Source organism: Mya arenaria, chromosome 8 (genome assembly GCF_026914265.1).
Source record: "Mya arenaria isolate MELC-2E11 chromosome 8, ASM2691426v1".
Lineage (NCBI taxonomy): Eukaryota > Metazoa > Mollusca > Bivalvia > Myida > Myidae > Mya > Mya arenaria.
The window spans coordinates 25,633,073-25,654,794 of NC_069129.1; the positions used below are offsets into that span (position 1 = coordinate 25,633,073).

General features: G+C 35.5%; 1 protein-coding gene and 2 non-coding genes across 7 annotated transcripts in view; all 3 read right to left on the reverse strand.

The window, feature by feature from the left end:
• Positions 1-9,127: 9,127 nt before the first annotated feature.
• LOC128243587 (delphilin-like) overlaps positions 9,128-21,722 on the reverse strand; it is a 39,854-nt gene continuing 27,259 nt past the window's right edge. For all 5 annotated transcript variants that reach the window (XM_052961444.1, XM_052961442.1, XM_052961441.1 and 2 more), the window contains 10 exons: positions 21,313-21,356; positions 19,866-20,685; positions 18,843-18,951; positions 18,331-18,514; positions 17,499-17,676; positions 16,512-16,667; positions 11,691-11,853; positions 11,205-11,308; positions 10,800-10,883; positions 9,128-10,386 (listed from right to left, as the gene is read on the reverse strand). In XM_052961444.1, coding sequence (XP_052817404.1) covers positions 10,249-10,386; positions 10,800-10,883; positions 11,205-11,308; positions 11,691-11,853; positions 16,512-16,667; positions 17,499-17,676; positions 18,331-18,514; positions 18,843-18,951; positions 19,866-20,685; positions 21,313-21,356 — 1,980 coding nt within the window. In that variant the 3' untranslated portion in view covers positions 9,128-10,248. The remainder of the gene's footprint in view (positions 10,387-10,799; positions 10,884-11,204; positions 11,309-11,690; positions 11,854-16,511; positions 16,668-17,498; positions 17,677-18,330; positions 18,515-18,842; positions 18,952-19,865; positions 20,686-21,312; positions 21,357-21,722) is intronic.
• Trnae-cuc (transfer RNA glutamic acid (anticodon CUC)) lies at positions 12,919-12,990 on the reverse strand. The gene has a single exon. It is a non-coding gene; the product is annotated as a tRNA-Glu (tRNA).
• Positions 14,711-14,782, reverse strand: Trnae-cuc (transfer RNA glutamic acid (anticodon CUC)). The gene has a single exon. It is a non-coding gene; the product is annotated as a tRNA-Glu (tRNA).

The window sequence follows — 21,722 nt, forward strand, 5'->3', positions numbered from 1 at the left end:
TTTCCTTGGATCTAGAGGCATCTGCGAATGGTCCGTTCTTTAACAATAAGACAGCATGTAAATTAGCATCGTTTGCCAGTGGTGACAACGTTCTGGGATTTGTTGTCGATAATCCATCAGTTAACACCGATCCGTATGGAGATTCAAATGACCGTTGTGTTGCTAGAGTCAAAGTTAATATCACCTACGAAGAGAGTTCAACATTCACCGCTATCAGCCTCTGGGGCGACAACCTGTTTTACAAACAATACAACACAACCGTTGACAACAATACAAACATGGCGGCTCTTTGTTTCAACTATCGTTGCTCGCTGGCCAACGACATGACCAACGTTGTTATCTCCTTCGCGACCGACCGTTCTGGCGATGCTTTTCTACACGACTTTAAATATGGGTGTAACATCACGTTCACGGCTCCTGTAATAAACCCAGCAACGGGAAATGGCTACTTCTTGAACACTTCCGGTGACGAACAGGCGCCATTGGACTCCTGCAACGCACAGACGGACACTGACCCGTTTGTCCTGGAAAAGAGATGTCCCGAATGGGAAAACCACCAAGGTTTTGGAAAAAAATAAGTCAGTCGATTTCACTCGAATGTCACAAGAACTTGACAACGACGTAAACCAAAATAATGACGGCCGTTCCTAAAATTGTAGCCTTTAATAATCAACCCTTTATTGTAACTTGTATCGAAACTTATGTGAATGCGCCATTACTGTAAATAAAATTTAAGTACGATATTTGTATTATGTTGTTTTTTTAAAACCGCCCATGCGAAAGTCGTTCTTCCTATCTCGATAAAGGAGAGCCTTAGGGCCCTTATGCAATAACATCTTCATTCGGAACCTCTCGGCCATTTCTCCTCGAAAACAACTTTGGATGTTTATGGACGGTTTACAATGTCAGAAATCTATACAGTTTAACTACGTTGCAAGTAGATCGCGTAGTAATTTCAGTTTAGCAGTTAAATTTTATGACTTTACTCTGCGGACTCCTTATTATTTATGCAATTATACACTTTATTGGCAATCAATTTAAACTTAGTAATACCAAATACACATTAAACACTACTATTTGTCGATTCTACTTTTTAAAAGTTTACGAACTATTTCTCCTGGTATACCGACATGCATCTGAGGTTGTTTTCGATGAAAATGGCCGAGTAGTTCCGAATGTAACATCTTGAGTCTGGGTTTCAGACTCGCACTCAGAAAAGCTAAAAAAATAACTGTGTAGAAAAGTTAATGCAGGAGCAAATAATGTCAGAAATGCCATATTTATTTCAAATAATCTGGACTGGTAATCAATATTAGTCTTGTTTGGATTTTATAATGATGTAGCTAATCGGATTACCTGTTATTAATATCTGACCAATGGAGTGAATGAAGTCAATGATGTATGACCGTAAGATTAACTTAAGTGGTATATAGAATACCACCCCTGTTCTACAGTCAGGCAAACATATAGTGTCCAAATTAGTTATATCTTAGATATTTTGTAACATTTACGAATTCAGTTTTCTAAATCTGAGTATCGGACACAGACTAAAGATGTCATTCGGAACTCCTCGGCCATTTTCGACCGAAAACAACGTAGAATGTATATGGACAGATTACAGTGTTTGAAATCTTTCATTTAACTACACTGCAATTAGATCACGAAGTAATTTCAATTTAACAATACACCTTAAAGACTTTACTCTAGGGCATATCAAAAATTTGTTCAATAAAGCACTTCACTGCAATCAATTTAAGTTTATATATAAAAATACACGTCCATACACTACGTTTTATTCATACTATCATTTAAAACTTACGAACTACTTCTACTGATGTACCGGCATACATCCGAGGTTGTTTTTGGTGGAAAATGGCTGAAACGTAAGAAGCGTTTCGGACTAGACCTTTGAAAGAGAGATCATACATTTGTTTTGCTTTGACGATAGTATTGGCAACTCACAACATGTAAGAACAGTTTTAATACAAAGAGCTGCGTCTTAATGCGAAATGTAGCTTAAAGCTGTACGCTCACAGATAGAACGTTTTGACAACTTTTTTATTTTTTGTCTTGAAACAAGCCATTTTTTTTGCGAAAATCCATTAAAACCAGATATCACAGATTGTAATATTTACGTTCAAAAATTTATATTTTATGCATTTTTCTTAACCCATTAGTAACGGTTTAAGCCATAAAACATTAGTTTTCGAACGGAAATATAAAAACTGAGATCTATTTTTTTTGTAAGCAATCTTTATCATTGGGTTTACAGATATTTACGCAAAAATTTGCTCTTTCCAAGACAAATAATACATAGTTGTAACAGTGGCATATCTGTGAGAGTGCAGCTTTAAAATATTGACCCATTGCAACGCGTTCAAAGTCAATGGGAAAATAAAACAATTTAATCTACATGAAAAAAAGACATCTTGACTTAAGTAATTTTATGAAGCACACACTTCTTTTAAATAGCAGCTTTGATGTGTATCCATCATGAACATATCCATCATGAACATATCCATCATGAACATATCCATCATGAACATATCCATCATGAACATATCCATCCTTTACTTCAGTAATGTTTGGTTCAGATTCTGCATGGATGTAATTTCCAATAACTGTGTTAAAAGAAGGTTGCCCTGGATTTCCATAGATAACTGCAATGGAAGTAGCTTTTCTAAGTAGACAGTAGCGACTTTCTCACTGAGAGTCAAATGTGAATAACCATCAAGGTCAAGTATAAGAGGTTATTCAAATATCAAAGTAAAGTAACAACTGAGGAGTCAGTCCACTCATTCCTTTCCAGCATTTTAAAGCTTATCTGCCAAATTTAAAACACGAGCATTGTAGATTATAAAAATCAGTACGTTACACAATAATTCTGAAAGAGTTCATTAGCTAAAATAAACTCTTATTAAAATACTATGATATGTTTGTAAACACAATTACCATACACCAGTTTTATGTCAACTGGATGTTTTTGCCTGTCTTTTCAGACAAAAACAAAAGGCAGCGCTAAAATATTATATGTAACATTAACTTTCCATGAACAGTATCATGGGTGCCATACCAGTGTGTGTGTATATACCACGTGATAAATTGCGTCATAAATGCTACGTCGGAAGGCAATATTTTGCGTCTAATGAAGACATTAAACAAAGATAACTTTCCTATTTCTTCACTATTTTGAATGAAACAAAGCGCAGTCTACGCCTCTTACGGAGCCACGCCATCGGTCTTAACCAGAGTTTGATTGAGCGTTTAGTTTCTTAAAACACTTCGACAAACCTTTTCACAATACGGCCGTCTGACGGAGCACTGTCAAAACTTTAATTGGAAAAAGGTTTGTCGGAGTGTTTGATGAAACTAAACACATCATCAAACTCCTGGACCAGTAATAAAACGAAGGCGGGGCTCTTTAAACGGCATAGACTGCCCTTTGTTTCCTTTAAAATGGCGTAGTAAAAGAAAAGTTATCTTTGATTTAGGTCTTTATTTTAAGCAAAACATTGCCTTCCGACGTAGCATATATGACGTAAATTATCACGTGGTTCACGCACACTGCATACGTAGGCGCTTCTTGCAGCATCAAAGCCACGATAACTGCACGTGTTGGCCATGGTCAACATTCTGCGGAAACCATCTTCTTCAAACAGTAAAGCACCGGACACCTCAGCCATATTCTCAGAAGAGTTATTGAGAGAGGAGTTATATCTAAAATGGTGTCGTAAAGGAAAAGTTATATTTGATTTAAGTCTTCATTTTAAGCAAAATGTGGACTTCCGACGTAGCATATATGACGTAATTTATCAAGTGGTATTGACACACTGTTATAGGTGTCTGACTGTGTACTGCGATACATGTGCATGCGTACTAAGCCGTTATTGTTGGCGCGACTTTAGGAGGACAATACTGTTTTGCAACAGAACAAGCATATACTGTACCAATGTATACTGAAAAAAAGTTCCAATGAATGCCTTTTTAAAATGTGTAATACATGTATTTTTTTAATGCACAATCCACTTTTATATCAGTTTTTATGTCTCCATCATGGACATATCCACATTCAGATCCTGTAAGAGTGTATGTTCCAAAAACTGTGTTAAAAGAATGGATGTCATTGAAGTTTGTTTTTTTAATAGTCCAGTTGGTGAAGAGCAAAGCAACTATTCTCAATTTTGAATGTAGCTTAAAACTGGCATAAATAATTGAGCAAAACGGACCAGGGGTCTTCATGTGGCCTTGGTAGTTTATAAGCTAAGTTTCAATATGTTAACTCAAGCTAGGTTATTTATTGGAAAATAAGTTTTAACGTCAGCATCCTGCTTTATACCCAAAACCATCTTTTACCAATCTAAATTGCGTTTTATTAGGCACCTGGCCAGCTGGACCTGTGTCCACAGGACATCGATGAATGTACTCATACCCGATGCCTTGTATCGATTTTGGGAAAAGCTGGTATCACAGTTTATGGTACCGGATTATGTTGATACAGAGGTTTTCGTCACAGTCGGACACGGGTAATATTATAATTATATATCATGTGTTTCCGATACGGAATGAAAAATCCGACCCGAGGGCACGTGCGTAAGCCGAAAACGAACGTTTGTACAATTACACCAAAAAGCGCGTGCGACGTTGTTTACTGACGTCATAGAGCGCAGTAATTTTAAATAACTAAAAATAGCGTTTTGTACGATTATTTGTTTTCAATTTTAATTGAAAGTCCTGCAAAAATATATATTTGATTGCGCTTTATTGAAATGGCACAATATATATTTCATAAATCATACAATATATGAAATAAGAAGTGGCGCATGGTTGCGCGTGACTCATCTTACATGGGGTATGTAAGATGGGTTTGTCCAGCACTGGTCACATGACCGGGAACACACGTCCGGTATGCAAGAAAATATTCTCTTAAGAAATCCCAGTATCGATGGGCCAGGTATCAATGTCCATAATAATCTACGTTGACTTTGAATATGTTAAACAACATAATTAGTATGTATCAATAGGTAGACAGTCCGGTTAAAATTACACATATATAGTATAGTAGCTTTAAAAGGGCTGTACTCCGTATGATAAAATAGCGAGAACTAAAAATGGTCGAAAACTGACATAAACTTGGCATCGATGTGTACAATGCATTGAAACTTACTAAGTATCACATAGTTTACAATTTATTTAAGTTTACGCCACACCAAATTAATGTTTAGTTCCTCGGATTTTTGCCCAAAAAAAATGGAGCGAGCGAGCGGAAAAAATATAAAAATAAAATTTTGTCAGTTTTCATAAAAACCGAAGCGAGCGAAGAGCGAAAAATATATTTTTCCTTATTTTCAATATAAATAAGAAAGATTGTTCAAAATAATTACCCTTAAACCCATTTTAATGTCATTTTGAACCTCTAATGGACTCTGGGAAAATGTCGGAATACATACTATTTATTCATCTGTGTTTAGTATATGGATAAATCTAATTTCTTATAAAATTAAAACGTACTTTAATATGACGATCATTCATAATAATAAATAACCCTGCTTTTAGTAAAAAGTTTGAAACGACTTATATAAATCTACCTGAATCAGTTTAACATCATATGTAACTGTATTTAGACATTACTTAGGATTGATTGTGGATTTGTAAAAAAATGATCACTTACACAGGCATCATCAAACATCAGACTCCTTATAACATAGACTAAATTTGGTTTTTATTATCACAGGAAATGCAATGACATGTGCTTATTAAAACAAAAAGAACAAGGGTATTTTTCAGAGTACTTTTTTTTTGGTCATTTAGATGTTTTATGCACCAGCCAATTGTATATGCCCCCCAGTCTGGAATAGCGGGGACTTTGACTTCCGGTCTCTTAAAACCCGGGTAAAATACCCGACCTTCAGGGACACACTGCTGGTAAAATCCCTGTCAATATGAAGACAAAACCACATTCACTAGGCACTGCGGGGCCACCTGAAAGGTCAAAACACAGCCCATTGCCTCTGCTGTCCCCGGTATACCCCTGGGACAATGGCGAGGGGTAAACGGGGCAGTGGTTACAATTGACAAGTGCATTACAATTCCGGATTATGCTGCAAATAAAAACAAAATATAAGGTGATAAACTTAGGCTTACTTATGTTGAGGTATATCCAGACCAGTGTTTACATCGCTATTTGTGAAAAAATATTTGTTCAAAACTGTTGTTTTGTATAATTTGATCAAAAATGAGCTTGATACATCAATTTGGACCAAAGAATGACTCATGTTCCAGTTAAATTGACCTGTCATCTTCAGCATCGTCGTAACGATGTAAAATTGTGGTCCCTTGTATTATGACTTGAATAAAATAGTACTAAGTTGATCATTCCGATTTCCATTCAAAACGAGTCACTAATTACGCAATATAATCGCAACCAGTCTCAGATACACATGCTTTATTGCATAATGATTGCTTTAAATAATGATCCTTTAGTGCATGAAACGATCAACAATGACTTCAAGCATGCTCAAAACATATTTATTGTCAAAAATAAGATTTAATTTCCAAACTTCGAGCCACATTGTTTATACCGGAAGCCGCTATTTTGATTGAATTTATTGAAACCCATGCTAAACCGATATACAGTATAAAAACACTACGCATCGGTAACTTCCCTTTACAAAAACAAGAAAACTAGCAAAGAAAAATTAAACTTGATTATTTTTAGGCTTTTAATAAATTATTACCTGAAAAAAAATCTGCTTGGCGATCAAATTGGAGGTGCGGGTGCACAAAAAAAAAAAAATATTTTTTTTATACATTTTCAAAAAAAATAGGAGCGGTAAATCCGCGGAACGAAATATCAATTTGGTGTGGCCTTAGCAGATATTTCGTACTTTTCCATTAAAAAAGATTACTGGGTATGTCTACCAGGTAGAATTCATTCCTTATCCGTGATTGGCTAGTCGGTGTTATCACGTGATATTACCGAGGTAGGTATATAGCTTATTTATGTCACCCACTTAGAGTAAGCAGTCGTGGCTTAGAGAATTTTGGCGATACGGGTTCGAACCCGGTCTCCAACACAGTTTTTTTTTTACATTTTGGTACTTTTTTACAATTATGATATCAAAGCGTAACACATTCTATTAAAGAATTGTCCTGAGATTCATTACAGAAAAAAACTTTTTTTGGTGCCAATCTGGTGTACAGTCTCTTTAATTTAATAAGTATTGTTTGGTTTATTTGGTGTGCTTTTTAATTAAGAAATAGATTTGAAAAAAATATATTATAACTCTCGATGTTTTAATTAATACGATGAAAATGTGTTTTGATCTTTGAAAGCCAATAAATTATTGTAGTCATTCTGTACCCTAGCCATTTCGTACTCTCCAATTTTTGAAAATGTGATTATATGGACCATGGCTATTTAAAGATGACACTTGGATAATCTCATAGTAATGCGGAAACTGTAAAACACGTATATATGTCCGATAATCATTTCATCAGTAGGCAATAAATAGCGAGTCATTTGATACCGAGATAATATCCCTGTACCGGGTTTAAGCGCCACCCTTTCGGTTTGAGGTCATTCTTGAGGTCAATGGCCCATAGATCAAGGTCGTTGTGACCGTAAGCTGAAAATACACAGTTTCCTATCAATACTTGAAAAACGCTTAGAACCTAAAGACCTCGAACTTGGTAGAGGTCCCTCATACTTGACAATCGCTCTAAATATTTTGACGCCAGTTGGGCTGAAAATCCGATTTCTTTCAATAACTGAAGAATGCTTATATCTAGGTACCTCAAACTAGGTATGCTTTTAGTCATGTTTAAAAGATCATTAGCAACGTCTTTGATGGTTTGCTTCAAAATTAGTCTTGTTTAATGATAATGATAGTTGACGAGGTTCAACTTGCGAGGTTCATCTTGCGTACTAAATGAAAACAAGACACCACAATGCGACGAAACCAGGTATTTAATGATTGGCTGAAAAAATTCAGCCTTCGTTATGAGATTCAGCTTCAACTGTTGTTGTTGTTTTGTTTTTTTTATTAACAATGACCTTGACCCAAGGTGTCTCAAATTTGGTATCATGACATACCAAGTTCGGTTACAATATGTCGACCATAACTAAAGTTATTCAAAACTAACCTTTTTTTCTATTTTTAGTAACAGTGATATTGACCTTGAGCTAAGGGTCCTAACGTAATTCCATGAAGTCTTAATAAACTATTCATGTAAACTAAGTTTGGTCGCAATAGATCTTGATCTTGACCAAGTTTGACTATCCGTTTTCCAAATACTTAGGTAACTGGATGAAATCCTTAACGTTAGCTTAAGTATATCATTTCCGGGTCTGATCCTAGGCGTATTATTTTCTAGATTTAAAGGATATTTGGCATCACACCGACCGCTGCTGTTTCGACTCGAACTGCCTTATTGTACTTACCGAGTTGAATCTTGCATCCAGTTTTTTCAGGGAATCCGGCCTGTCAATGTGTCTTACCCGGGAATTGACGGATACAAATTACAACCACCATCTTTGGTGCTATTTCTCGGCGTAATTTCGGCTTAATCACATCAGAAAAGAAGAGATTTTTAAAAAGTCTTGCCAAGTAGCATACAATAAATGTGTGATGTCTACTTAGTTTTGAAATCAGCCAATCATCATGGATTATAAATGACAAAACAAATGTTTCAATCTCAGCCACACTAAGCGCCAGTGCCATGATGGTGGGATGGGTACACATTAAGACCAAACAAAAGTATTTAATTCACCATTTGTTTTCCAAATCGCTTTAGAATTAATCCATAAAATACCGTTTCTTTTGCAAAATAAAAAAAAAAAAAATTAATTTTATAAAAAGTTGAAAACTACTTTTTTGAGACCATTTAAAATTTATCATTCATAGTTCGTAGTTCATTGTTTTATTTAGGCGTTTCAGGTTTATCAGATATTTACATATTCAAATACGTTTAATCTCGAATTTCATTTTTGATGAAACAAATAAACAACATGTAACGATTCACATAATTTTCCCCCACTTTTATCTTTGTACCAAAAGAAACCGTAAGTGATTTTTCCTGGACCTTATTTATCCCCTAAATAGCTGAGCTAAAGGACTGTAACACAAGGTTGAGTTCTATACAACTTTTATTTAGCACTTGAAGATATTTGCAATAAAACAATAAAACAATATTTAGATCATAAACAAAAGAAGCAACATTCCTGCACTTGAAATGCTTCAAAGTTTTTGTTCATATTGCCAAAATAATACCGTCATTTAAACAAACACAGTTGTAACAGTCGAGGACTCACCGCAAGACGGGGCTGCTTCTTATATTGTGTGTGGTTACCACGTGATAAATTACGTCATTTATACTAAGTCGGACTGCAAACTTTTGCTTAAATTGAAGACTTAAAACAAAGAAAAAATTCTTTTTCTTCACCATTTTAAATGAAAAAGGGCAGTCTATGCCGTCTTATGATCCCCGCCTTCGTGTTTTTACCCGAGTTTTATATGGTGATTAGTTTTCACAAACACTTCGACAAACCTGTTTACAAACAAATGTTTTGACAGTGCTCCGTCAAGCGGCCGTATTTTGAGTAGGTTTGTTGAAGTGTTTTCTGAAACTAAACTCTCAATCAAACTCTTGTAAAAGACCGAATGCGGGGCACTGTAAGTGGCGTAGACTGCGTTATGTTTTTTCTTTAAAGTCTTCAATCGAAGCAACATGTTGCCCTCCGACGTAGCATTTATGACACAATTTATCACGTGGTATACACACACTGTTATAACAGTAGAAGGAAGAACGTCCGTCTTTTGCCTAGCCATAGGTATGAATTTTTAATATATACTGTTCGATGTACATTTTAAATACTATCATGGTAAAGAACTGGATTTATCGTAAGGATGCCATTTGTTTTTCTTGGAGTCTTCATTTACAAAAGAAAATCTTTAGTTTTAATAAAAGCAAAACTAAAATATCCGTTATTTATCTTTGTTTTACTTTTCAAGACTAGATAATTAAACCACTATGTGATAATTAAATGGAATGCTTGAATTAAATGCATAGAAGAAAAAATGTTTGTACACTACTTTTTTTCAAATAATACATAGTAGCATGTTTGTTCAGACGTTTTAAATACAAGTACGTAAATATGTGACATCAACATGAAAACAAATATATTGCTGAGTTATTTAACACAAGCCTTGCATGTATTTCCCAAACAAATATGTCAATATTAACAGTCTTTCATGATGTGGATTTCTTGCGACAATCCGATCCTTTACCATCTAAGTCTTTCATGGCGGATTTAAACTTGTCCATAAAGCTCGCAATAACAGCAAACATCTGGTCCGAACGCTGGTAAAGTGGCTCACCAAACCGGGCCTGAGTTCATAAATGAGTATTTTTTAGCATCATTTAATTTAAAGTTGTTCAATGTGTTGATAGTATATAATAGTCTTAAGTTAAATAAACAAGATAAAGTGTGAACTATTTAAGTAAAATATCTGTATGTGAGGTTTGGGGATTAAAAGATTCAAGTGGTATTAAAATGACACACATGGGTTGGTATTCAACATTATTGAATGTACATGTACGAACGATTTAGATAATCGCATAGCGTGAACGGACATTTACTGTGAATGAGGTCAATGATGTATGACCATAACATTGACTTAAATTGTATCTTGAAAACCAACCACTGCTGAGCGGTAAGCTTTATAACAAAAATAGTATCATTATTAAGGTAAATGGTTAAAAAGATATAAAGTGTATTATTTTAAAGGTATTATTGATACCAGTATTTTCCTGTATTTGTTTTGAAGTTCCCCTGATCGCCGATCCAACTTTTCTAGTTTCATTTCGTACTCCACGCTCACATTCTGTGAATAAAAAAAATGGTGAAAGTGTTTGCATGTTAAGCTACCGACCAACCATTGCTCTTATACAATCTTAAACAGTATAGAAGGCAACCACAAACCCCAAGTTATATATAAATACTAACTAAACAACTAAGAATCTTATTTTCACGCCATAACTATTGACTACCAATCTCGTTTAAGCATTTTCGCTTAATAACGAAGTTTAATTATACGTCAGTGTTGAAACAAAACGGAGAACTTCTAATACGGTTGAAACTAAGGATATTTGCTAACATTATAGTTTTATTTTTATTCATTTACACTAATGATGTAGATGAGTACCTGTGCGTCTTGGAGAAACTTGCTGTCCTGTCTGTTCTGAAAGGCTGCCTGTGAACGCATGACCTTCAGGTGTCGCTTTACCTTCCCGAGGTCACCCTTCAATACTGGAAATAGGAGGGAAAATGTTACCGGTATAACACTAGTTAAATAATATTGAATATATATCGAAAATAGGTCGGGTTGCATGTGGCATAATAGTGTTTGAAATATAACTCAAAATGTGTTGTTTCCATATGAAGGCCAACCTTCAATATACGGTAATATACGGGCTATATTATAATTGTTGAATCCAAGTCACTTGTTCGAGTTCTTAATTTGTATTAAGAGTTCATTTAACAAAGGTTAAGCATATGTTAATGACTATATTGATAATATTAAAGTGTAATCCCTAGACATTCTTCCCAACAAACAAAACGTTGCAAATCACTTAATTTATTTATTTCAAAAATCTGTTTTTTCTTAGGATATATAAAAAATCCAACCCACCTTCTATCTCCGCGGAAACAGACTTAACGGACACCTCAGCGCATTTCTTTACTCCTTGCAGGGTTTCCGGCCAAGCAAGGAGCGCGCGGTCCGTCTGTTGTAGCTGTTGGATTAGGAAGTGAACAAGAGTATATCCAGAGTCTTTGCCACGTACTCCCAATACCTGTGGTAGAAGAAAATATGCATTTATAACTTGAATGACGAAATGTGTGGCACCACACCGATCTGTTGAGGTACTGGTGTGTTTCTGACCAGGCAGGTCGAGCTCGCTCTGTATCTCGAAGGTGTTCTTTTACGATATGGACAAGGTTGTAGGCGGAATCTTTAGCTCCGACACCATGAAGACGGGAAAGAAAGGAAACTGTAAAAAATGATTCATTGGCTGCATAACGCCTTTTTGAGGGCCGAGTAAATCATAAAAGTCCATTAAAGCTGCACTCTCACAGATTAAACGTTTTGACAACTCTTTTTTATTTTTTTGTCTTGGAACAATCCAGTTTTTGCGAAAATGCATGGAAACCAGTGATATAAGACTGCTAACAAAAAAAACAGATCGCAGGTTTTCATAATTATGTTTAAAAACTGATGTTTATGCAGTTTTCTTAAAGCATAAGTAACGCTTTTTGCTTTAAAACATTAATTTTCGCATGGAAATATAAAAAACTGTGATCTGATATTTTGTCAGCTGTCTTAATTGAGATATTTACGCAAGAAATGGCTCATTTCAAGACAAAAAAGTTGTCAAAACGGTTAATCTGTGAGACTGCAGCTTTAATATATCGAAACTGAACGGTAGGTTATAATTATCGCGTTCCGATACCATTTGGTCAAACTACGTATAACTGTATTTACTGTTTTTGCTCTTGTAACACCGTGAATGAATGAATGACACACGTACTATTGGGCAGTTATTTTTTCTTTATGGTTGTAATATGTTGAGGTATAGGATGCAAAATACTTGATAATTAAAAAATATGTATATGTCTTAAATGAGACTCTACTTAGTTTTTATCATCACCTTTCATTACCAAATTCATTTTTTATTCATTTCATTTGTAAAATAAATTTCTCGTTTTCATAGTAATGTTAATTTTTGATGCACTATCGAAATATTGTTCTCGCTGAAAAAGTGGAGGAATGAATGACACACGAACTACATGGCATTTTTATTCTTTATGGTTGTAATATGTTGAGTTTTAGGATGCAATATACTTGATAACAAAACGTTTTCCCAAGCGGGGAATCGAACCCCGGCCGCCGCGGTGAGAGCGCGGAATCCTAACCACTAGACCACTTGGGAACTTGCAATAGCTAAGGCTTAGCGTATAGATGAAGCTCGTATATAGATAGCATCTACCCGTGTAGGATAAATTCATTACCCGATAGATGGGATTGTACTCAATACTAGGTAAACTCGACACATTTGATGTAAACTTTACATTATTCGGCGTACGTCTGTTCATTTCATCTAAACATGTCAGCATGTCAAAATAATTAAAACCATGTCTTTAAACGAGACTCGGCAAATTAATTGCATAAAACTCAATACGAGATATCTTTTACGAGACTGAGTGAATTAATTGCACTTAAAATGCAAACGTCAACGAGACTGTTGAATTATTTACATTGAAATATTTGAACATGAGAATAACTAATATGTCTCAAACGAGACTTGGTAAATTCATTGCAATTATAATTCATGGTTATGTCTTAAACGGTTAGTGTCATTTTTTTTTTAAATCATGTCTTTAAACGAGACTCGGTGAATTTATTGCATCAAACACATAATTTTTACGAGACTGAGTGAATTCATTGTAATTAAAACGCAAACCTTAAACGAGACTGGTTTAATATTTAACATTAAAAAATGTACATGGGACTTGGTGAATTCGTTGCAATTAAAATACATGAAAATGTCTAAAACGAGACTTGGTGAATTTATTGCAATTAAAATACATGTCTTTACCGAGACATGTTATGTATTTGTTCTTGGTGTAAGTGGTCGTTTTGTGAATATTGATATGAATTTACGACTTTGTGCATTTTGTAATACAAATGAAGTTGTTGCTCAATTCCATTGTCTCCATCATATCCTCAAATGTTCTTTGGTCAATGCAGACAGAAGAAGTGGGTTTTTTTTCTTATGTATGATTTCCAATATCCAAACACGTTAATAAAATTCGGAAACGTCCGTGTGGTATGGACATCATCAAAATTATGTGATCAAATTTAAAGAGATGAGTCTCTACTTAGTTGTTAACACCACCTTCGTTTACCAAATTCATTTTTTTATTCATTTCATTTACAAAATAAATTTCCTCGGTTTCATATTAATATCAACTTAAAGTGACACTCTTATTCAAAATCAATACATACACATGTATAACGAACATACATTTCGACTGATAAATATTTAACTACTTACTAAATAATGCATTTATGAAAATATTAATTACTGATAACAAGATTGTAACCGTATATTTAATAGCAGAAAGCGCAAAAATATTAAATGATTGGTGACTGCTAAAAGATTTACAGTGGTCTACTATAGTCTCATGAGGTAGGAATACCGTGTTTTATGCTCATTTCTTTAAAATTAAACTCGGAATCCTTCATAAGAACCATTGTTTTCGACATTTATTCATCTTTTTGGGAATACATAAACAATATTATTAATCGCGTGAAGTCTTATTTGGGAGTAAGAATGCATCTTTAAGGTTCTTGTTTTTTTTCTTGAAAATGTTTGATGCAATAAGTAATCACTTCTCAATGACATTGTTATATGTGTATGAGTTTAGGTTTAAGCATTCAGATAGTATTTGGTCCAACTACGTACACACATGTGTAACTGTATTCACTGTTTTTGCCATTGTAGCACCCTAATTTGTATGCAATATCGAAATATTGTATTCGTTGAAACAAAGATATGAATGAACTTCATTCGTGCTATATGGCAATATTTTCTACATGGTTGAAACATTTTAATGTGTACACTGCAAACTACTTGATAACAAAACATTTTCCCAAGCGGGGAATCGAACCCCGGCCGCCGCGGTGAGAGCGCGGAATCCTAACCACTAGACCACTTGGGATCTTGCTGCTTAACTTGTATAAATAGCTATATAGCTAGTATCTTCCCGGGTAGGATTAACTCATTATCCAATAGGTAGGTGTTTCTCGAGTCTAAGTAAATTCATGGACCTATAAACCAGGTTTGTAGGTCCGTGGTAAATTCATCCCATTTGATATATACTTGTTCTACACTTTATCCGGGTACGTATGTGCATTGCACTTAAACATTTCAGCATGTCATAATTAAAAAAATCATGTTTTTCAACGAGACTAAATCAATTGCTTGAAAAAAAACATATCTTTAGCGAGACTGTGTGTTTAATAACATGAATATTTGTGTAAGTCTTAATACATACATGTCTTGGTGAATTCCTTGCAATTAAAATACACCGTCCGTGATGATATAATATAATATGTCTTAAACGAGACTTGGTGAATTCATTGAAATTAAAATACATGACTTACACGAGACAGCTTATATGTTTAAACGTTAGTTTGTTCCTGTTGTAAGTGGCCGTTTGGTGTATATTGATAGGATCTTTGTGAATTTTGTATTACAAATGATGTTGGTTATAAGGTCTATTATCTCGTCGTTGTTGTCTTTTTTCGATGAAAAAGGGAGAAGTTTTTGGATAAATATCATTTAACGCGTTAACTGTGTAGTATTGACTAATCGACTATTTTTGCATTGGTTAAAATCATCATACTTATTTTATTAACTTCTATTATAGATATAAGTCTCTTTATGGTGTTTAACTTCATGTTCTTATCCCCTTTTTTATTTATTTCCTTAAAAAAAATTCTTTGGTTTCATATTCATGTCAATTGTAACTTTTTATATGTTTTAGATATGCAAAACCATTGAACTATATATATATATATAAGTACATCACCATAGTTATCGTGTTTTTAAATGCACAAGGCCTTAAAAAATGTTAGGGTAACATCCTTTTCAAAAAGTAAAAGTGTGTATAAGCATTTAAGGTTTTAAACTACATATTGAAAAGCAATTAAAATATTTTTTTTAGTTTTTCATTTCTTTTTTTTTTCAAACTGACTATAAAAACGGTCTGGTCTATTCCGTAGGTAGGGTCGGGTTACCCGAACCAAATGTATTTTTTGTAGGCCCCAACACAGGGCCCGAGTACATCATCGCATGATCGTGTTTTCCATATGCACAATTAAGGAACCGCGAGAACATCACCGCAGTAATCGTGTTTTAAATATGCACAATCACGGAACCGAATACATAACCACAATACCCGTGTTTTACATATGCTTTATCACGGAATCAAGTTCATTTTCACAGTAATCGTGTTTAAAATATGCCCGATCATGGAACCGAATACATAACCACAATACTCGTGTTTTACATATGCATTATCAAGGAATCAAACACATCACAGTAACCGTGTTTTAAATATGCACAATCACGGAACCGAGTACCTGCAACCGTAAATGTGTTTAAAATCAATGTGTACTTAGATAATGTTTGAAATGTTAAATTGTCTATGCACTTTAATCAAAGAGTAATGTGCGTTTTAATTAGTATGCTCAAAATGGAAAACTACATCAAAGTAGAGATTTGTTCAAAATATGCAAAAACGGAAGAAACCTACATCAAAGTAGTGATGTGTACAAATATGCCCAAATAAAAAAAACTGAAACCATATGTGCATAAACAAGCCCAATATGCGTTAAACAGAAATAAAATCAATGACGTTAATTATAAAATCAATGACGCTTCACCTTGTCCAATGACGTTATCTGGAATCCCTGTGTGACGTTGCTCTCTGACCAGTTCCGGTTGAGGTGGTTCCCAATTGCAAGAATATACTCGAGGATGGCAACCAGCATGTCATTGTTTAGAAGTTCATCACAGGCACCGTGGACCTGGTCTAACAGCTGGGAAAGGAAACAAAAAGTGACATTCAATATTTTGAGGTACTTAGCTGTAATATGCAAGAAAAACCTTAAGAATCGCCTTATTACATTCATAAATCGATTAATATAAACAACGTCCATCATCCATCCATCCATCCACCCAAAACCCAACCCACTCACCCACCCGCCCGCTCGCTCGCTCGCTCACTCACCCACCCACCCACCCACCCACCCATCCGCCCGCCCGCCCGCTCGCTCACTCACCCACCCACCCACCCACCCACCCACCCATCCATCATCCATCCATCCATCCATCCATCCATCCATCCATCCATCCATCCATCCATCCATCCATCCATTCATTCATTCGCTAATTCATTCACCAACCCACAGACCTGTCCATCAATCCATTCATTCATTCATTCATTAATTCATTCACCAACCCACAGACCATCCGTCAATCCATCCATCCATCCATCCATCCATCCATCCATCATACATCCATCCATCCATCCATCATACATCCATCCATCCATCCATCCATCCATCCATCCATCCATATATACATACATACATACACACATCCAACAATCCATCCATCTATTAGATCACCAACCCACAGATCCTTCCATCCATCCATCCATTCATCCATCCATCAATCCATTCCCATTCATCCATCCGCGCATCCATTCATACACACATGCATCAATTCATTCATGAAATTACTAATACCATTCACTTGCTGTTGTGTGTTTGTTTTTGTTGTTCTTTATAATTGTTTTTAAGTCATTGATTCAGTAACAAACACTCTGAATCAATCATTTATTTAATCAAACATAGCGTTGTCCTCACCTGACACGTGCTATCGTACTGCCATGGGAACTCCCAAAGAATCAGACAAATGTCAATTCGGATGCTCAGGCACGGGATTTCGCACAATTCAAGCAGGAATTGGTCAACCGGATGTAGCTCGTGCTTCCGGTGCGCATGCGCTTTATACATGTCGATTTCTTCGTCGTTGGGTTGATACCTGCAGAAATAAATAAACATTTTGTCATAATACCTGACAATCGAAATTTGAGTCCAAAAACTCCAAGACTATTCGACAATCCTGTTTTTATATATACTTTGAAGTAAAAATAACTATTCGGACAAGCTAAAGAAGGAAGTCGAACAAGCATTTTTTATGAATAAAAATTGAAGAGGAAGTACATATGTATTCGGACGAGCTATAAAATAAACTTATACCGCAGGAGAATGACAGAGCGATAGATTCTTGCATAACACAGCATGGCGCGTGGACATTTGCCAGTAATGATTGATTATAGAATTGTAACCGTTGAATTAAATCACGATGTTAAGATATATAAATGAAACTCCAAATGATGACATGACACTTGTTTATCCCCCATGAAAGCTCTTTTGAATCTAATAAACTTTTGAACATCGAAATTCACAAATCACTTTCAGCAAATTATTCTTCAAGTGTTATCCATGCAAAACTATTATAATGGTTAATCAATAAAAATATACCACAGTGATGAATAAAGCCGATAACCCTAACGCATCAATGATGTGCCCAAATGTTTTGTCACAAGTCCCATTTTTGTCCGCTGTTCCCTCCCCTAACACACACCCTCTCACAACACCCCTTAACTATTCGGAATAAAACTTTCATACGAACCTTCTTATAGTTGCCAATTTCTCAGCGGGAAAGTTGTCGTCCTCTGACACGCTACTAAGTATGTCAACAAGGCGCCTGGTGCCCCCATTTTTAAGCCCCGACATGAAGATGTCCAGGATTGTTGCCCTTTTAGGGTCCACAAGAAGCTGCGGTTTTTGTCCGCCGAAGCAAGGTGATTTTGGACCTGAAAAGGAAGACCATTGGACCGTTATATAAAGGGTTTCAGTGGTCTAATGCAAGGTCGGCATTCTCCTCGGTGTCGCCAATATATCATCCGATAGAAGGCTAAAATGGTACGCCTAATATATAAGTATTAAAATTAAGACCGCGATGTGCCACTACTTTACTCATACCCTCACCCGAGTGACGTATGGAATAAGCCCAGCCTAATCCCGCTGTCTGTTGTTATTTACACTTTACGGTCCTCCTACCTGCTGTTTAGTTCAAGCTCTAAAGAGCTTATGTGTGCATGCTAGATGTCTTGCTAAATGTAGATTAAACTTATATTTTACCTGGCGTAATAGGGGCGTCACGTTCCTTTAATGCAAACTGGTCCTCCAGTAATGCAAGGTTCAGGCGTGAAGTCAGGTCACGTGACCGCTCCCAGATGGAGTTGGGCACCTGTCATTGTAATGATTTTCTGGTAAGTAGTTAATATATGAACAAATACATACAATTGGGAAAATAGATATCATTTTACTTTATTTTCTTTTGTTTGAAATGCGTTTGAAAAGTGAACTTTTTACATTTTCTGAGACACGTTTCAAGTATTAAGACGCAACTATATACACTAGCCGTTGGTACACATTGACAACCATTCATTAGATGGGATGCGAAGTCACGCATGCGAAACAGTGGCTCCAGCTCTTTTAAGAGCTGTATATAACAAAGAGCCAATGAAACTTCCGAGCTAGAGCAAAAGAACGGACATCATCATAAAACGTAAGTATGACTCGTTATTTTATCTAATATCACAATTATGAGGGCTTATTTGAGAAATCGGGGAATGCAGTGCCATATAAATATGTTTAATCTTCACACGTATTTAGGTTATTTTGTAAACATATTGTTAATGGAGTTATTAGACCGATTCTTCCATCAAACACATGCAAGTTTACAAACGAAAGTTCATTTTCACCAATTTTCAGCTGAATTTCACTCAGTACGCTTATAGTTAAGATACAACCAGTAATATTGAGTGCTTTTATTTTGTCGGGAATAAAAATGACCACCTGTTTACCGGAATTAACATGTTTATACTCTTTTTCTGGCTTGAGCTGGAGCCAAAGGCCAGGGAGCTTGAGCTTGTTGATTCGTGTTTTACATATGCATGACCCATGTCTTTCTTGCGGAACTCCGCGAAAGGTAAACCGGTTTTAAAATAAAAACGCAATTTTTATCGTACAGAATTTCAAGCTCAAATGTAAATTTCGACGAAAAAGAAATGGGTAAATTGGTTATGTCCATTTAAAAAAGTTAAAAAAAATAATATTTGTTTTTACTTCAAACGGTAATTAAGACGTAGAAATACGTACCATGGGCTTTGGTGTCCTATTCCAATGGACCTGCTTAAGATGCCCCTTACCCATGGGTTTGCCTCCAAACACGAGGGGCGGGGGCGGCGCCGGAGCTGTCGGTGCGCATGGAGCCGGGGGTGTCGGTACCGGTCTATTTCCGGTAGGAACTGGAGGCGCTTGTTTCTTTTCTCGTGGGCTCAGCGGTTTACTTGGAGTTTTGTTCTCAAAGACGTACGGTTGTTCAAATTGCTCTTGCATTTGTTTGACAGAAAGCGATGTAACATTGTCATACGTATTATCTTCCGACCGAGGACTGTCATTTGCACGTGGACTAGTTTTATCACTTTCGAAAGAATTTTCTTTTGATCCAAGGCGTTTTAGTTTCGGAATTTCACCTACATTAGGCATCACATTGACCGCTCCCGGTGCGGGTCGTATGGCCTTGTTGTACTCACCGGATGCTCGGTTTGGCGTCGAGTTTTTCTTGGAATCTGGCCGGATGACGCGAGTGTATATACCGGAAGTTCGCGGATCTAAGACAACCCCATCGTCTTGTGCGCTATTTCTCGGCGTAATGTGGTTCTTGTACACACCTGATGCCTGTTTCTCGCGTTGGAGGGAATCTGTACCGGAAGTGACGTCATTCTGAGTAGGGGAGGCAGGTGGTGAGTAATCGGGCTCCGGTATGAAATCATAAGTGTCATGTGACTCAAAACTTCCGGTTTGTTGTGCGTTTCTCGTGTTCAAAACAGGAGGGCGTGCCCGCGTCTTTGTGGGAGCGTTCAATAGCGGGCTTGTCTTCTGGACAACACTAAGCGCTATTGTTTGCCGGGAACCACTGGATAATTCAGAGTAAGTAGTGCTATTAAATTATTTTCATTTAGTTATTTTTTATTTATTTCTTATTTTTATTTCATTTTGTTTATTGCTATTGATTTTATTTAATATTTTTTTTTTTTTTTTTTTTTTTTTTTTTTTTTTTTTTTTTGGTGGTGGGGGGGGGGCTAGAATCCAAAGTCATGAATCAGCAAGCAATTGGCTATTCCTAAATTTATGGAATTCAATTGTTTATTACAATGTTGATTTAACTTTGATATTATTTTCGATATAAATAAGCCTATTTCAATGTATTTCATTAGTCACTACCATATTGAAAATATTTTTGATATGCAATTAAAAATATTTTTAATTCTCAATTCATGTTTTCAGGCTATGAATTAGAAATTCATCGACAAAGAGAGTATGGTAAAAAGAGAAGAAGAAACTGCCATTTCTTGCATTCATATAAATGGTACTTCACAAATGGTTTTGTATAAACGAAAAAAAAAACGATTACATTTGTCGAATTTAGGATACTTAAAAAGGAAATGTTTAAAAAACATTCGCATGAAGAAAAACAGTTTATGATAAAAGCCACAGTGCATATTTTATTTTCAAAAGCATATTTACTTTTATCGAAACTTACCCGGAAGATTCACCATTAAGCACTTCATCCAACTCGTTTATTGCCTGAAATACGGTAGTACAGGTTTGGACGTTTATCTTTTAATGCAATTAAATAAAATGGAATTAATCAAAGACTAAACACAGCATTCGACGCATTTATGGGAATTAAATCCACCATTTTCATATATAGCTACACCTGCATTAGAAGGTTTAAGCATTTTGTTGATTAATTCTTTTTTTTAAATTATCAAGAAAATGTAAGTGCATTTATTATTATCATAACTATTAAACATTCCAAATAAGTGCATGTAATGAGTATTGTGTTTCGCGTTTCTATGCAAATTAATCAATCAATCAATCAATCAATCAATCAATCAATCAATCAATCAATCAATCAATCAATCAATCAATCAATCAATCAATCAATCA